Source organism: Sarcophilus harrisii, chromosome X, assembly GCF_902635505.1.
Source record: "Sarcophilus harrisii chromosome X, mSarHar1.11, whole genome shotgun sequence".
In the NCBI taxonomy this organism is placed as follows: domain Eukaryota; kingdom Metazoa; phylum Chordata; class Mammalia; order Dasyuromorphia; family Dasyuridae; genus Sarcophilus; species Sarcophilus harrisii.
The window spans coordinates 6,615,691-6,628,562 of NC_045432.1; the positions used below are offsets into that span (position 1 = coordinate 6,615,691).

A 12,872-nucleotide genomic window follows, 5' to 3' on the forward strand; every position below is an offset into this window, starting at 1 on the left:
GAGTCCAATGGCCAATGGTTGTCAGTCAAGCTGAAAACAGATGATTTTTTTAAAAAAGAAAAACCTTTTGGTTCTTAAAACCTTTAAGGAATAAGTTCTTCATTGAGAATTCAATGACTTTTCCAGGAAGATAAATAAGTAAAACTCTACTGTAATTTTCTAATCAGTTTGTAAGAGATCCATGTGTTTATATCAACTTCAGATGAAGTAGATACATTAACTGTTACCACAAAATCCTAAATGAAAATGGAAAAATCCAAGCAATTCCAAGTGGCTTGGAGCCCAACGCCTTCTGGTGCCTTTGCTAGGCGGTACCAGTAAACCGAGGGAGACATCTGTTACGTTTGATGCTTACAAGTACCTCGACCTGGCCCTTCTTGCCAAAACACAAGTTTGGAGAGCTCAAAAACTGACTCAGATATGCAGCCAGAGCCACACTTGCGTCTTCGCTCCCTCCATGCCAAGATACACCAAGGTCACTGGAGGGGAAGAGGGACTTAGCAATTGAGTCTGAGTTCATCTTCTCCCCATTGATCATTCAGTCATTTAGGCTTGTCTAGCTCTCCAGGATTTCATGGAGCACGGCACACCAATATTGTCCCTGGGGTTTTACTGGCAAAGATGCTGGAGTAGTTTGCCATTTTCTTCTCCACATCCCATTTCTATCCCTGCTCCATCACCAAAGTCAGACACTTCCTGTTGTTTTGCCGATCCAAACTGTCCAAAGAACTCTCCCTCCGAGTTCCTTTCCAGAACATTCATCTATGGCAGCCTCTAGGGCCGACCTCTCCACATGGCTCACTGTCTCTTGGAAAAGATGCTACTTTTGACTGTCCCTACTCTCATTTGAACCCAGCTACTGTCTTGGGTGAACTATGAAAAAAAGGGGCTTTTGTACCTTTCTAGGCCAGTAGAATCTGGGGGGAGTTGGGTTCCCAAGGGGTAGGAAAACACTGGGGGCAAGAGAGACTCCCCCACCCTCAATAGATCTAGGGTGTAGCTCTCTTACAATAGCTGACATTTCTTGGCATATCCTTAGCTCTGGGGTGGTAGACTACAGGATAGTCTTCAGCCAGAGTAGCCTGGTGAGATCTGCTGCTTACTCCCCATCCCCTCCATTATATAGACATGATCCATTGGATCGACAACAATCTCAGGATGTATTACACAGACTATGTATAATGTCCCCCCCACACACACCCCTTTCCCTAATAGGTGAAGAAATAGTGAGGAATAGTGGCTCACCCAAAGTCACATTCAATGTCTACATCAGGATTAAAATTCAAGTCCTCACAAGGGATCTGATCTGATCAATAAGTGTGGGTACAAGTCGGGAAAGTAGTCCATAGGGGGTGGGTCATTGTCATTGTCATCATTGTCAGTTAGATTTTGCCTCTGATGCATATTTTCTCAACTCACCACAATATAGTCTTCAACTTCTGCTCTGATATATGGCCCCAGGAGTCCTAGGTGTTCAGTCAGCTCCCCACGATCTAGAGGCTCCGTAAAGGAATGATCAGCAAATTCTTGGAAGACCACTTTCTTATAATTCCAGGCGCTGTCATTCTGTACCCTAACAGAACAAAAAAGAAAGAAACCAGGCAACTGTCAGTGACCTTTTTTCCCCAGTAAGTTCATTGATTTTATGTACTCCTAGTCCACTTTTGCTTTTCAATATTCATTTTTGTAAGACTTTGTGTTCTACCTTTTTTTTCCTCCCTCCCTTACCTCTCCCCTCCTCAAGACAGCAAGCAATCTGAGAAGAGGTTAAATAGGTACAATTCTTTTAAACACATTTCCATATTTGTCGTGTACAAGGCCCAAGGGGAAAAAACCGCAAGAAAGAAAGGGTGCAGATACTATGCTTCAATCCACATTCAGTCTTAATAGTTCTCTCCCTGGATGCAGATGGCACTTTCTATCCCAAGTCTATTGGAATTGTCTTGAATCACCACATCGTTGAGAAGAGCCAAGGCCATCACAGTTGATCATCACATAATTTTGTTGTTACCGTGTACGATGTTCTCCTGGTTTTGCTCGTTTTGTCAGTGACCTATCCAAGTTCATCCCCCCCGTATTGCTGGACTGTACCTGATCAAGAGTAGTCAAAATTCAAGAACAAGTCTCCGGGGAGTATCCCTCTTAGAAATAATAATGTCTGCTACTCAAGTAGTCATTCTTGCAGACATTTTTCTTTCTTTTTTTACACTCTTAAATTTTTTAGTGCTATAATTTGTGGTTACATTGCTTAATTTCTTCTAGTACCTCTCTCCATTCACTAGACCCATTCCACATATGACGATTTTATAAAGGAAAAAAGGGAGGAAAAAACCTCCTAAACAATGCTGATAACAGATTTTGGAGTTTTGTTTTCTTATTCAATTTCTAACATTAGTTTTCTTGGATTATTTAATCCATTCACATGTAAAATTATGAGTTAGGTTTATATTTTTATCTTTGTTTCTAATATGGCTTTCTTTTTCTGAACAGGGATTTTAAAAAAAACCTCATGCTCTTTAAAGATATTATTGTTTATGTAAAAATTACCCACGCACATAAATATGCCCATAGCAATAAAAAGCTATAATTTAAAAAGATATTCTTGTTTACTTTTGCTTAATTTATTTTAAGGAATCCCTATTTTAATAGGTTCTCTTCCTTTTACCCTTAAATTTCTCTCTCCATCTCTAACTGATAAATGGTCAAAGGATATGAACAGGCAGTTTTCAGAAGATGTCAAAGGTATAAACAGTCAGATGAAAAAAATGCCTTAAATCAGTACTGATTAGAAATAGGCAAGTTAAAACAGTTCCAAGGTACCACCTCAGACTTAGCAGATTGGCTGTGACAGAAAAGGAAAATGACAAATGCTGAGGGGGATGTGTCACTTACAGGGGCACTAAAACATCATTGGTGGAGTTTTGAGCTGGCCCAGCCATTCTGGGGGACAATTTAGAAATATGCCCAAAGGTGATACTCTGACCCAGCAATACCACCACTTGGTCTGTATCCCAAAGAGGCTCAAGAAAAAGGAAAAGGATCCATATGTACAAAAATTCTGAGCCCCCACTCGAGTCCTTGCGGACGTTTTTCCTACTCATCCACAAGGCAGATGGAATTCATAGCAGCTCTTTTCATAGCAGCAAAGAACTGGCAATTTCGGGATGCCCATCAATTACAGAATGTCTGAACAAGTTCTGGTAGATGATTGTGATGAAATACTATTGTGCTCTAAGAAACGGTGAGCAGGATGATTTCAGAAAAACCTAGAAAGACACACACAAACTGGGCAAAAAGTAAAGTGAGCAGAACTAACAGAACATTATACATAGAAACCGCAATACAGTGATGATGATCAATTATGAAAGAACTTAGCCATTCTGATCAATGCAATGATCCAAGATAATTTCTTTTTTTTCTTATAGTTTTTTATTTACAAAACATGCATGGGTAATTTTTGCAAAACCTTCTGTTCCAACTTTTCCCCTCCTTTCCTCCACCCCCTCCCCTAGATGGCAGGTAGTCCCATACATGTTAAATCTGTTAAAGTGTATGTTAAATAGAATATATGTATACCTATTTATACAGTTATCTTGCTGCACAAGAAAGGTTAATCCAAGGTAATTTCAAAGGATTCATAATGAAAAATGCCATTTATCTCTGGAAAGAGAATTGAGTGCAGCTTGAAGAACACTGTTTTTCATTTTCTTTTTTTTTTTTTTTTGCCTTTCTCCTTCCACTCCCCAACACAGCTAATACAGAAATGTTTTGATTGACTTTAACAGGTATAAAGGGTATCATATTACCTGCCTTCTCAAAGGGTGGGGAGAGAGAAAATCTGGAGCTCAAAATTTTAAAAAAGGATGTTACAAAAATAGATTAATAAATTAAAAAACATTCTCCCATTTTTTTCTATCCAGTTTGTCATCCTTTCCCCTAGTTTTTGGAATTTACTTATTAATTCCTTTTTCATTTTTCCTTTAACATAATTTAATTCTCCATTTTTTCTTTCTCCATTGGTTGATTAAAATCCTCCCTTACTATTCTCTCCTTTAATTTATTTTACTCGTTTTTTTAAATATTCAGGGTCTTTTTCTTAAAAGAATTTCTTTACTTTAATCTTCATTAATTCTCTTTTCTGTCTATTTTAAACTTTTTTATTCATGGTCTGTATACAACTTTCTTCTTTAGTTTGTGTTCTTCATAAAATTAAAGCTTTCTCTTTTTGTTTCTTTAGAGAGATTTGCTAAAGCAGATTCAAGTTTTTCAATTCTGCTAATTATTTCTCCTGCAGAGGCCATACATTCTGCTTTGAAGATTCTTATTTTTCTCGTACCATTCAGGACCATCCTGCTGTGATTCCACTGCCTTCCATTGAGAATGAAGACCTTCTCCTGGGTTGTTTTTTAGTTCCTAGGAATCAGCACATATCCTGGCTGTCCATTTAGGATCTCTTCTTTTGGGGGCCATTCTCCTGGTCATAAATGTGCATTCTTCCCACCATCCTGGTCACTCTCCTCTGGCTGCTGGCCAGCTTGGCAATGTCTTTCCTAAACCGTCACAGCTGTGATGAACAGAACGCTCCGGGAGTGGCCCAACAGGGTGGAGGACAAGAGAGACCGCCATTTCTCTTGTTCTGAGCACCAATCTCAACACTCATATGGATATTTAATGGCAAGCCTGTGATTATTTCTCCAGGATACAGAGAGCAGATCATCTCATGCTCCCTCACCCTGAGTCATTCTTGGCCTTGTTCTCCCCGAAGTCCTCCACAGAGGCTCTCCAAAGTGCACATGGTACCATGGGTGCTGCTGTAGTTGTTGGGTTGCTCAGCTACCTCCTCACTAGCTCCTTTTATGCTCATACGTTTTAACTCAATTCAATGACAATGCTTTTCCACGCAAGACCTGGGCTGTGTGTTAGACGACAGACTTCATGCCACTGGTACAAATGCCTTTCTTAAAACCAGTATGCTATACCTCCACATTCACCTGATCTCTCAGGCTAGTAACCCAATCCCAAAAGGAAATGTAGGGGTTCAGTGGACAGAGCACCGTTCTGGAGTCAGGAGGACTCGAGTTCAAATCCAGTTCAGACAGCTTACTAGCTATGTGACTTGGGCAAGTCCCGACCTCCAATTGCCCCCCAGAAAAGAAAATGGACTAACTCTGACACGCCCTGCTCTGGATGAAGCCACACTTATCTTCACGACCATGCTTTCTTGTTCCAAATGCTCATACTCTCTGCCTTATTAATACATTCTGAGACTTTGCCTGGAATTGAAGACAAGGTCATAGCTCTAGCCAGTTTTGTTTTGTTTTGTTTTTTTAACAATGGGGACCTTTTCTGAGTTCCAGTCCTTTGATACTTCTCCCTTATGCTATATTAAACTCTGACTTTGACATGTTTTTCCTCCCTATCCTTAGTTGTGTCCTGGGGCTCTGCAAAAGAAAATGATCTCCCGCTCACATGACAGATAAGAGAGCTAAGGTGGCTCTCACGTTCTTTTCGGTCATCTCTTTTTCCAGGTAAATAATCCCAATTCCTTCAGCCAGTCCTCATATGGCACAGACACAAAGATCGTTGCAATCTTGGTTGCCTCCTCTCCAAAATGTGGTGCCCAGAACTGAACACGATCATCCAGCTGTGGGCTGGAGGACAGAAGATGCCTGTATAGAACTGAACTCCACATGCTCCTAATGTCGCCTAAAATCACATTAGCTTTCTTGGCACCTGTTACCATTGGCTTGCTCCACCTACAGCCCCCAAGCTGTATTATTCGTTGAGATCTCCCCTGTCTCATAGCTGAGAGACAGAATGAAGTGGACCCTTTTGCAGCCCTCTGTCTAATTACTCTTAGACCTTACCTCATTTTTTTTTCATTTTTAATTGTTACTGCTATCTTTTGTTTTCACATTACCTAAATTTCCCCCTTCCTCAATCCCTCCTCAACCCCACAGAGCCATCCTTTGCAACACATCTTTTAAAAACAAAAAGAAAGAAAAAGAGGGTAAAAAAATCAGCAAAACTAATTAATACACAGAGAAAATCTGACAATATTCCACACCAGTGACCCCCATCTCTGCAGAGGAACAGAAACAAGGGCCTTCTCTCCTTTGGACCTGGCTCATTCCTTGAATTTCCCAGCATTCCCTCTTGGTTGCTGTTGCCATTTCCATTCTTGTTGTCATTGTCCAGATTGTTTTCCTGGCTCTGCTTCCTTCACTTGGCATCAGCTCATGCTTCTCTATGTTCAGCGTATTTGTCATTTCTCATAGCCCAGTAACCTTCCAGCCCCATGGTTAATTCAGTCTTCCTTAGTCAATGGAATTCTATTTCGTTTCCAGTTCTTTGCAACACAAAAAGTTGCTGTATAAAGAGCCTTTCTTTTTTATCAATGAATAAGTTTCTAATTGTGGAATCTCTGGGTCAAAGGGTATGGACATTTTAGTCACTTTATTTGCAAAATTCCGAATTGCTTTGCAGAAAGGCAATACTTACAGCATTAGGGTGCCTATCAACCCCCAACTCCTCCAGCATGGACTTTTGAATCTTTGCCAATTTGCTGGAGATAATGTAAAACCTCACTGATTTCTTTCTCTCGATAGTGATTTGGGGCATTCTGTCATATGGTTCTTAATAGTTTTCCATTCTTCCTTTGAGAATTGTTTGTTCATATCCTTTGACCACTTCTGTTTTCAAAAATGGCTTTTCAATGTTTGTAGCAGTTCTTTTTGTGGTGGCAAACAATTGGAAAATGAATAGAAGCCCTTCAGTTGGGGAATGGCTGAATAAGTTACAGTATTTGAAAGTAAAGGAATATTATTGCTCTATAAGACATGATGAACACTGGGGCAGCTAGGTGGCAAAGTGGATAGAGCACCAGCCTTGAAGTCAGAAGGACCTAAGTTCGAATCTGGTCTCAGACGTTTAATACTTTCCTGACTGTGTAACCCTGAGCTAGTCACTTAACCCCAATTTGCCTTGGCAAAAAAAAGAAGAAGAAGAAATGATGAACACACTGACTTTAGAAAAGTCTGGAAAGATTTATATGAATTGATGCTGAGTGAAACAAGTAGAACCAGGAAAATATTGTACACAATAACAATAAGATTGTGTGATGATCAACTATGATAGACTTGGTTCTTTTCAGCAATGCATACAGTGATCCAAGGCAATCCCAATACACTTTGGATGGAAAATACCATCCACATCGAGAGAGGGAGAGAGGGAGAGAGGGAGAGAGGGAGAGAGGGAGAGAGGGAGAGAGGGAGAGAGGGAGAGAGAGAGAGAGAGAGAGAGAGAGAGAGAGAGAGACCTATGGAGACTCAATGTGGATCAACACACACTATTTTCACCTTTTTTCCTTCTTTTGTTTCTTTCTCATGATTTTCCTCTTTTGTTCTGATTTTTCTCTCCTAACCTGACTCATATAGAAATATGTTTTTTAAATGAATGCATACATATAACCTAAAATAAATAAATTAAAAGAATGGATTTTGGTTTTGTGTGTGCATGTGGTAGATATACACATCCTATGTTATATATATTATGATTATATGTGTATCTATATTGTGTGTATATATATTAACAGTGTATCTTGGATACAAAACTCTTTTTGGAAAAATTTAATGCAAAGATTTTTTTCCACTTGACCACTTCCCTTCTTTTCCTGGTGCATTAATTTTGTTTGTGCAGAAGCTTTTCAGTTTTCACACTCAAATCCACCCTCACTTGTCTTAAGTCCCCAACTTAGATCTCTGCAGTTACTTCCCCGGTGAGCACCAGAACATCCAAATTCATATTTTTGAGTCAGAAGAGTCTTTGACCACCAATCAGCCTGGTCAAAAGACCCAGTAGCAAAACAAGGGGAAAACCCAACAAGGGAGGGACAAATAACATTTGGGAACCTTACCAGCCTCCGAGAAAATGGGGAGATTTGTTGAGCCCATAGTCCCAGATTTTTTCCTGGGCAGCGATGAAGTAGTGGCGAGTTCGTTTCTGGAAGCTGCGAGGCCCCTGGCTCTCATTATCTTCATAAATATCGAAATCTTCCACCTTCATTTCCAGGCTGCTGTCATCATAGCTGTCTTTTTCTGTCTCTGACTGGGCAGAAGTTGGAGGTTTTTCCCTTGGAAGGAAATTCAAAGCAAATGGTTGTTGAGGGCTCTCCGAAGAATTGAGGCCCGGGGTGAAAGGGGGCTTAGCTTGTTCCTGACTTGTTCCTTCTATTAGTTTCTTTCCTCTCTTCAATAGGCTTAAGTGGGAAATAGTATCTGTCTTGAGAAAATCTTGATCTGGCTGATGATCTTGAGATTTCCATTCTTCTCTTGTTAACATCTGGCTGGCAGTATGGTTAGCCCAGAAAAATGGGTACATTTCCTTAGGAAGAGGCCCTCTTAAGTCTTTGGCTCCTACTTTTAGCAAGGCCACTTTCTCTAACCACTTCACTTTACCAGATTCAGTGGCTGCCTGGGCTTCTGCTAGATGATGCAGGTGGTTGGTGCCATTTGAAGGTGGAGTCACCTGCATCTCTGATTTGGCATCTAAGTCAGGTAGGACTTTCGGATGCACGGGCTTACCTAGATGTCTTTGGAGAGAGCCCATCTCTCCCTGGGCACCACCCACCTCTTGGCCTTCCGAAAGTTCCAAGTCGAGGGTGTTTGAGGTGATGTCGCTTTCTTTGATTGTGTTCATAGCCCAGCTGCCTTCCTGAGTTACATGACTTTTTCCCTTGAGGTTGTTAATGTCATCTGTTGACTGGAGTTGAGAAGAGTCGATGTAAGAAGAGGACAGAGCCAACTGGGTGGGGCTTGGGGATGGAACTCTCTGAGCCTTTGGAGAAGGCAATGTGGAGTCATCTGGCCTCAAGGGCCCATGGCTGCTTACAGGCCAATAGGTCCAGGGAGGAAGGGAAGTGGCAGCTTTCTGTGTCTCTCTAGGGTCTGGCGTGTCATCTTGGAGTAGAAATTGCCTTTTTTTTGACCACTGGATTATTGTGGCATTGTCTTCGAGTTCATTCCCTGTTTCTGACTCGTCCATCTGGGAAAGGCTCTCCTGACTTGAACTCGGGTCTCTATCCACTCTTTGGTCATTGTGATTGTCTAAAGTAGGACTCTCTGAGTTCATTTCCTTCGCATTCTTTTCAAGTATCATTCCTTCCCTGGCAAATAAATGAGTCTTCTGAAGCCCCGCATTACTTATTGGACCACTTAACATACTGCTCAGTAGTTGGGACTTTGGTAAAACCAGCTCAAGTGTATTCTCATCCCCTCCTTCCAAGGGACCATCCTCCTTGATGCTTGACAAGAAAAGGGCCTTAAGAAGCTTCTTTCTGTTGGCCACCAAGTAGGATGGAGGCGAGACTGTATTCTCAGAGGCAGACATTTCCTTCCTTTCCATCACTTCTTGAAACTGTGGTTTCTGACTTGGGGTGTAAGTTTCCTGTTCAGTGAGTACAGTAGGCCACACGTTCTGGCTGTTGCCCTTCACTTTTACTCCTCTGAAGTCGGGATCATTCGTAAACGTCTTCTCTGCTGGTGCCATCGTGCTCTTTTCTGAGAAGGGATTCTTCCTGTTCCAAAGCTCAAGGGCTAAACCCATGGTCACGGGATGCTCCAGGGCAGTCTCTGTCTCAGGGGTCTGGGCCTCCTTCCTCTCATTTGCCCTTTCACCATTCACCAAATCTAGCGTTGCCATCTTTCCAAAGAGAGACAAGTCTCTCTGGTGAGATGATTCTGTCTTCATATTGTCTATAGCCGGCAAGACTGAGCGTATTTTTCTTGGGGGGTTCGTGAGCTCTTTTCTCAGCACCATCACATCAGTTGGCAGAGGATGGGGCATGGGAGTAGCCACATTCCGGTCTGGGAGAGTGCTGTTGTTCCCCCAAGAAGGCGTTTCTGTATCTTTTACTGACACAATATCTTTCCCAATCGATGACTCATTTTCATACAGTATCATTGACCCATCCATAGGGAGCACGGGAAGGTTTCCAGAGTCAGTAGTTGCCATATTTGATCGGACCAAGGAAACATTCCCTTTGAAGGGCTTTCCATCAGGAGCCGCTGTGGCTACTTGGGCACTCATTTCTTGGAATCCTCCATCCCTCATCAGGGAGGACCCCTTGCTTTCCAGGGAAACTACTTTCTCATCCTTCAAAGCCACTTCTAAAGCAGCGGCATCAGTAGGGTTAGGATCTCTCAGCTGTATGGGTGTGACTTTCTCAACTAAGGGAAGGCCCTTTGGTCCAAGGGTTTCTGGATGTCTTGACATCGGCTCTGCCTCTTTCCTTTGAAGAAAAGGGGTCTGTGAAGTAGTTTTTCTTAGCACTGCTGCCATCAGGTTAGAAGATAAATGGACTGGAGAAAGAGTTGTGTTCTCTGAGGACCTGGGAAACTCAGACTCTTCCTTCCTCATGGCTATTCTGATTGGTGCCTGCAAACGCCCCCATGAGGGCTTACTGCTTTTGGGCTGGAGGCCAGGCCACAGAAGTGGAACCGAAGACCCAATCCCATGGGGCTGGAATGCAGGATTTAAAGCAAGGGAATCGGTCGGCTTCCTGAGCCTTTGCACGCTGCCTGGGCCCTGGTTACTTGGCTCAGGGAAATAGTCCACAGGGAGGGGCTCATAGGTGCTATCTTCCAGAGCCGGTTGGGATACATCGCCTGGGTGGGCCAGGCAGTGCTCAGAATTCCCTGATGTATCAGGCGGCATCAGGTTTTGTGACTTGGGTGGCTGGCTTTCCTCCTGGTGATGGGAGTGGGCTTCCGCGGGATCAGCTTGGGATGCCCTGGTGCTTGGGGAGGACAGTTTGTCGGGACATGGGTGCCGATGCTGAACACTCCTTAAGGCTCTGGGCTCCAGGAAGTTATCTTTTCTCAAGAAGTCATCTGGCAGCTCATCATAGTACTCCTGAGAATCCTCAGTGTTCACAGTGCAAGTTGCAACTTTCAGCAAGGCTGTCATGCCTCTCTTCCTAAACTCAGGGTTGTGGCAGCCTAGCATCCAGGTACCTGGAGACAAGGAAAGAATAGCTGCAGCTTAGTAGGAAGTCCAGCCCACAATGCTGCTCTGATATGCTTGTGCTAGCACTTCCTCTTTTCTGAGACCACACTAGGACATCTTCTCCCAGCATTCTCAGCTACAGGCCTAGAATCAGGAGAGAAAAAGTTGGCACAGTGCCAACAGCTCTAAAATTGCTGAAGCATTTGAGAGAGAATATTTCCCTGGGCATAATTATTCCAGAATGAGATAGCTCTGTTTTGCAGGTGAAGAAACTGAGACCCAGAGAGGTGACCTGAACTGCCAGGGTCACACAGCTATAAAGTATCTGAAAAGCAATGGCTCTGCCAGGCCCTGAGTTGAGCATCTACTCCCTCACCCCATGACTGACATTGTTTCTCCCCTTTCCCTTCTGCCTTGCCCCCCCCACTTTTTCCCTTTTCTCTTCTTCCTTCCCCTTCCTCTTTTCTTTTGTTAAACTGGCCCTGATGTGGAATTCCAATGTATTTTAAGAATATTTAGGGATTTCAAAGTATCTGTAAAGATTAGGCCACACGCCCAACACTCCTCAGTGCAGCAGAGCCAAATTCAAGTAGAGCTGGGAAGTAGTTAACAGAACAAAAGATAATGGTTTGAATGTTATTTTATATTACTATGTTATTATTATATATTAATGAAATATGTTGCATATAAGATATAGTATTCTATAATTCTATAATGTATAATCAATATAGTATTTTGTATATATTTTGTATTATTATATATGTAATGTATGTAACTAGCTAATATTAGATAATAAAATGGAGATAATATATTAATGAAGTGCTGTATATAAGATATAATATTATATCATATATAATTAATATATTATATGATGGCAATATTATTATTTTGTATGATTATATAATATGTTATATATGTACTAGCTAATAATAAAATGGAGATGATATGTTTTCAAACTAAGTTACATTGCAGCCCTGCTACAGGGATCCTTCACTATGGTTTTGTGGTCTCCATTTCTATTTGAGTTTGATGTTGGATTAGTGGATGGAGGATTCGCTTTGGAACAGTTGTTACAAGCAACACGACCCTTTCATCACTCTAGACAACTCTCCAGAGCTGGAAGATGTGTCATTCTCCACGAGTAAGGAGAGTTCTCCCCCCTGGGGCATTCCCTATCCCAGTTTCCATCTTTGTTAGCCAGACTGAATACAAGTTTGGTTCTTCTTTGCCATTTTTAGATCATATATGCTGATACTTTCCTATTATCTACCTCAAAAGTGAAGATGAAAGTTCTCAAGACAACTGAGTTTTGGGTTTAAGTTATACATGGCCCTAGACAGCCCCTGCTCCTTGAAGGACAGTGGCCTTTCTTGGAATAGCTTGCCCTGGGGCTCAGTAAAGACTGTATAAGGACTATATTCCTCACCACCCCCAACTCCAACCTACTCAAGGTCTTAGTTCAGAACCCAAAGAGAAGTGAGTAGCACCTGATGTTCCCACAGCCCTTTCTCCTTTTCCCCCTTTGATCTTTACACCAACCCTGTGAAGTCCTTGAGTCAGCGATGGATGTGCACATTTCCCAAAGAAGTGGGAGGGAGTGACTCACACTGGACGGTCTTTTACCACCTTGTCACCACAGAGATTAGAGACGAGAAATAAAGCTCCCAAATGCTAACCTAACTAGGTTTTTGCTGGGACCTGGAGTGGTTTATATGGAACTCCAGATATCTGGAGCGACTGGGGAGCACAGAGTGCATGACTGGTGCCAGAGGTCCTTTGAGAAGAAACAGATGTAGCTCCTACCAAGAGACAAGTGGGAAAAAGAAGCAGTAGCCACATAGCGGAAGCCGGCTGCTCAAACTATCCCT

At 42.2% G+C, this 12,872-nt stretch overlaps 1 protein-coding gene across 1 annotated transcript in view; it reads right to left on the reverse strand.

Annotated features, from left to right (window-relative positions):
* Nucleotides 1-12,872, reverse strand: part of LOC100916248 (coagulation factor VIII) — a 122,482-nt gene that overhangs the window by 41,507 nt on the left and 68,103 nt on the right. The window contains exons 14-15 of the mRNA XM_031944727.1: nucleotides 7,916-11,012; nucleotides 1,420-1,573 (exon numbers count right to left, since the gene is read on the reverse strand). Coding sequence (XP_031800587.1) covers nucleotides 1,420-1,573; nucleotides 7,916-11,012 — 3,251 coding nt within the window. The remainder of the gene's footprint in view (nucleotides 1-1,419; nucleotides 1,574-7,915; nucleotides 11,013-12,872) is intronic.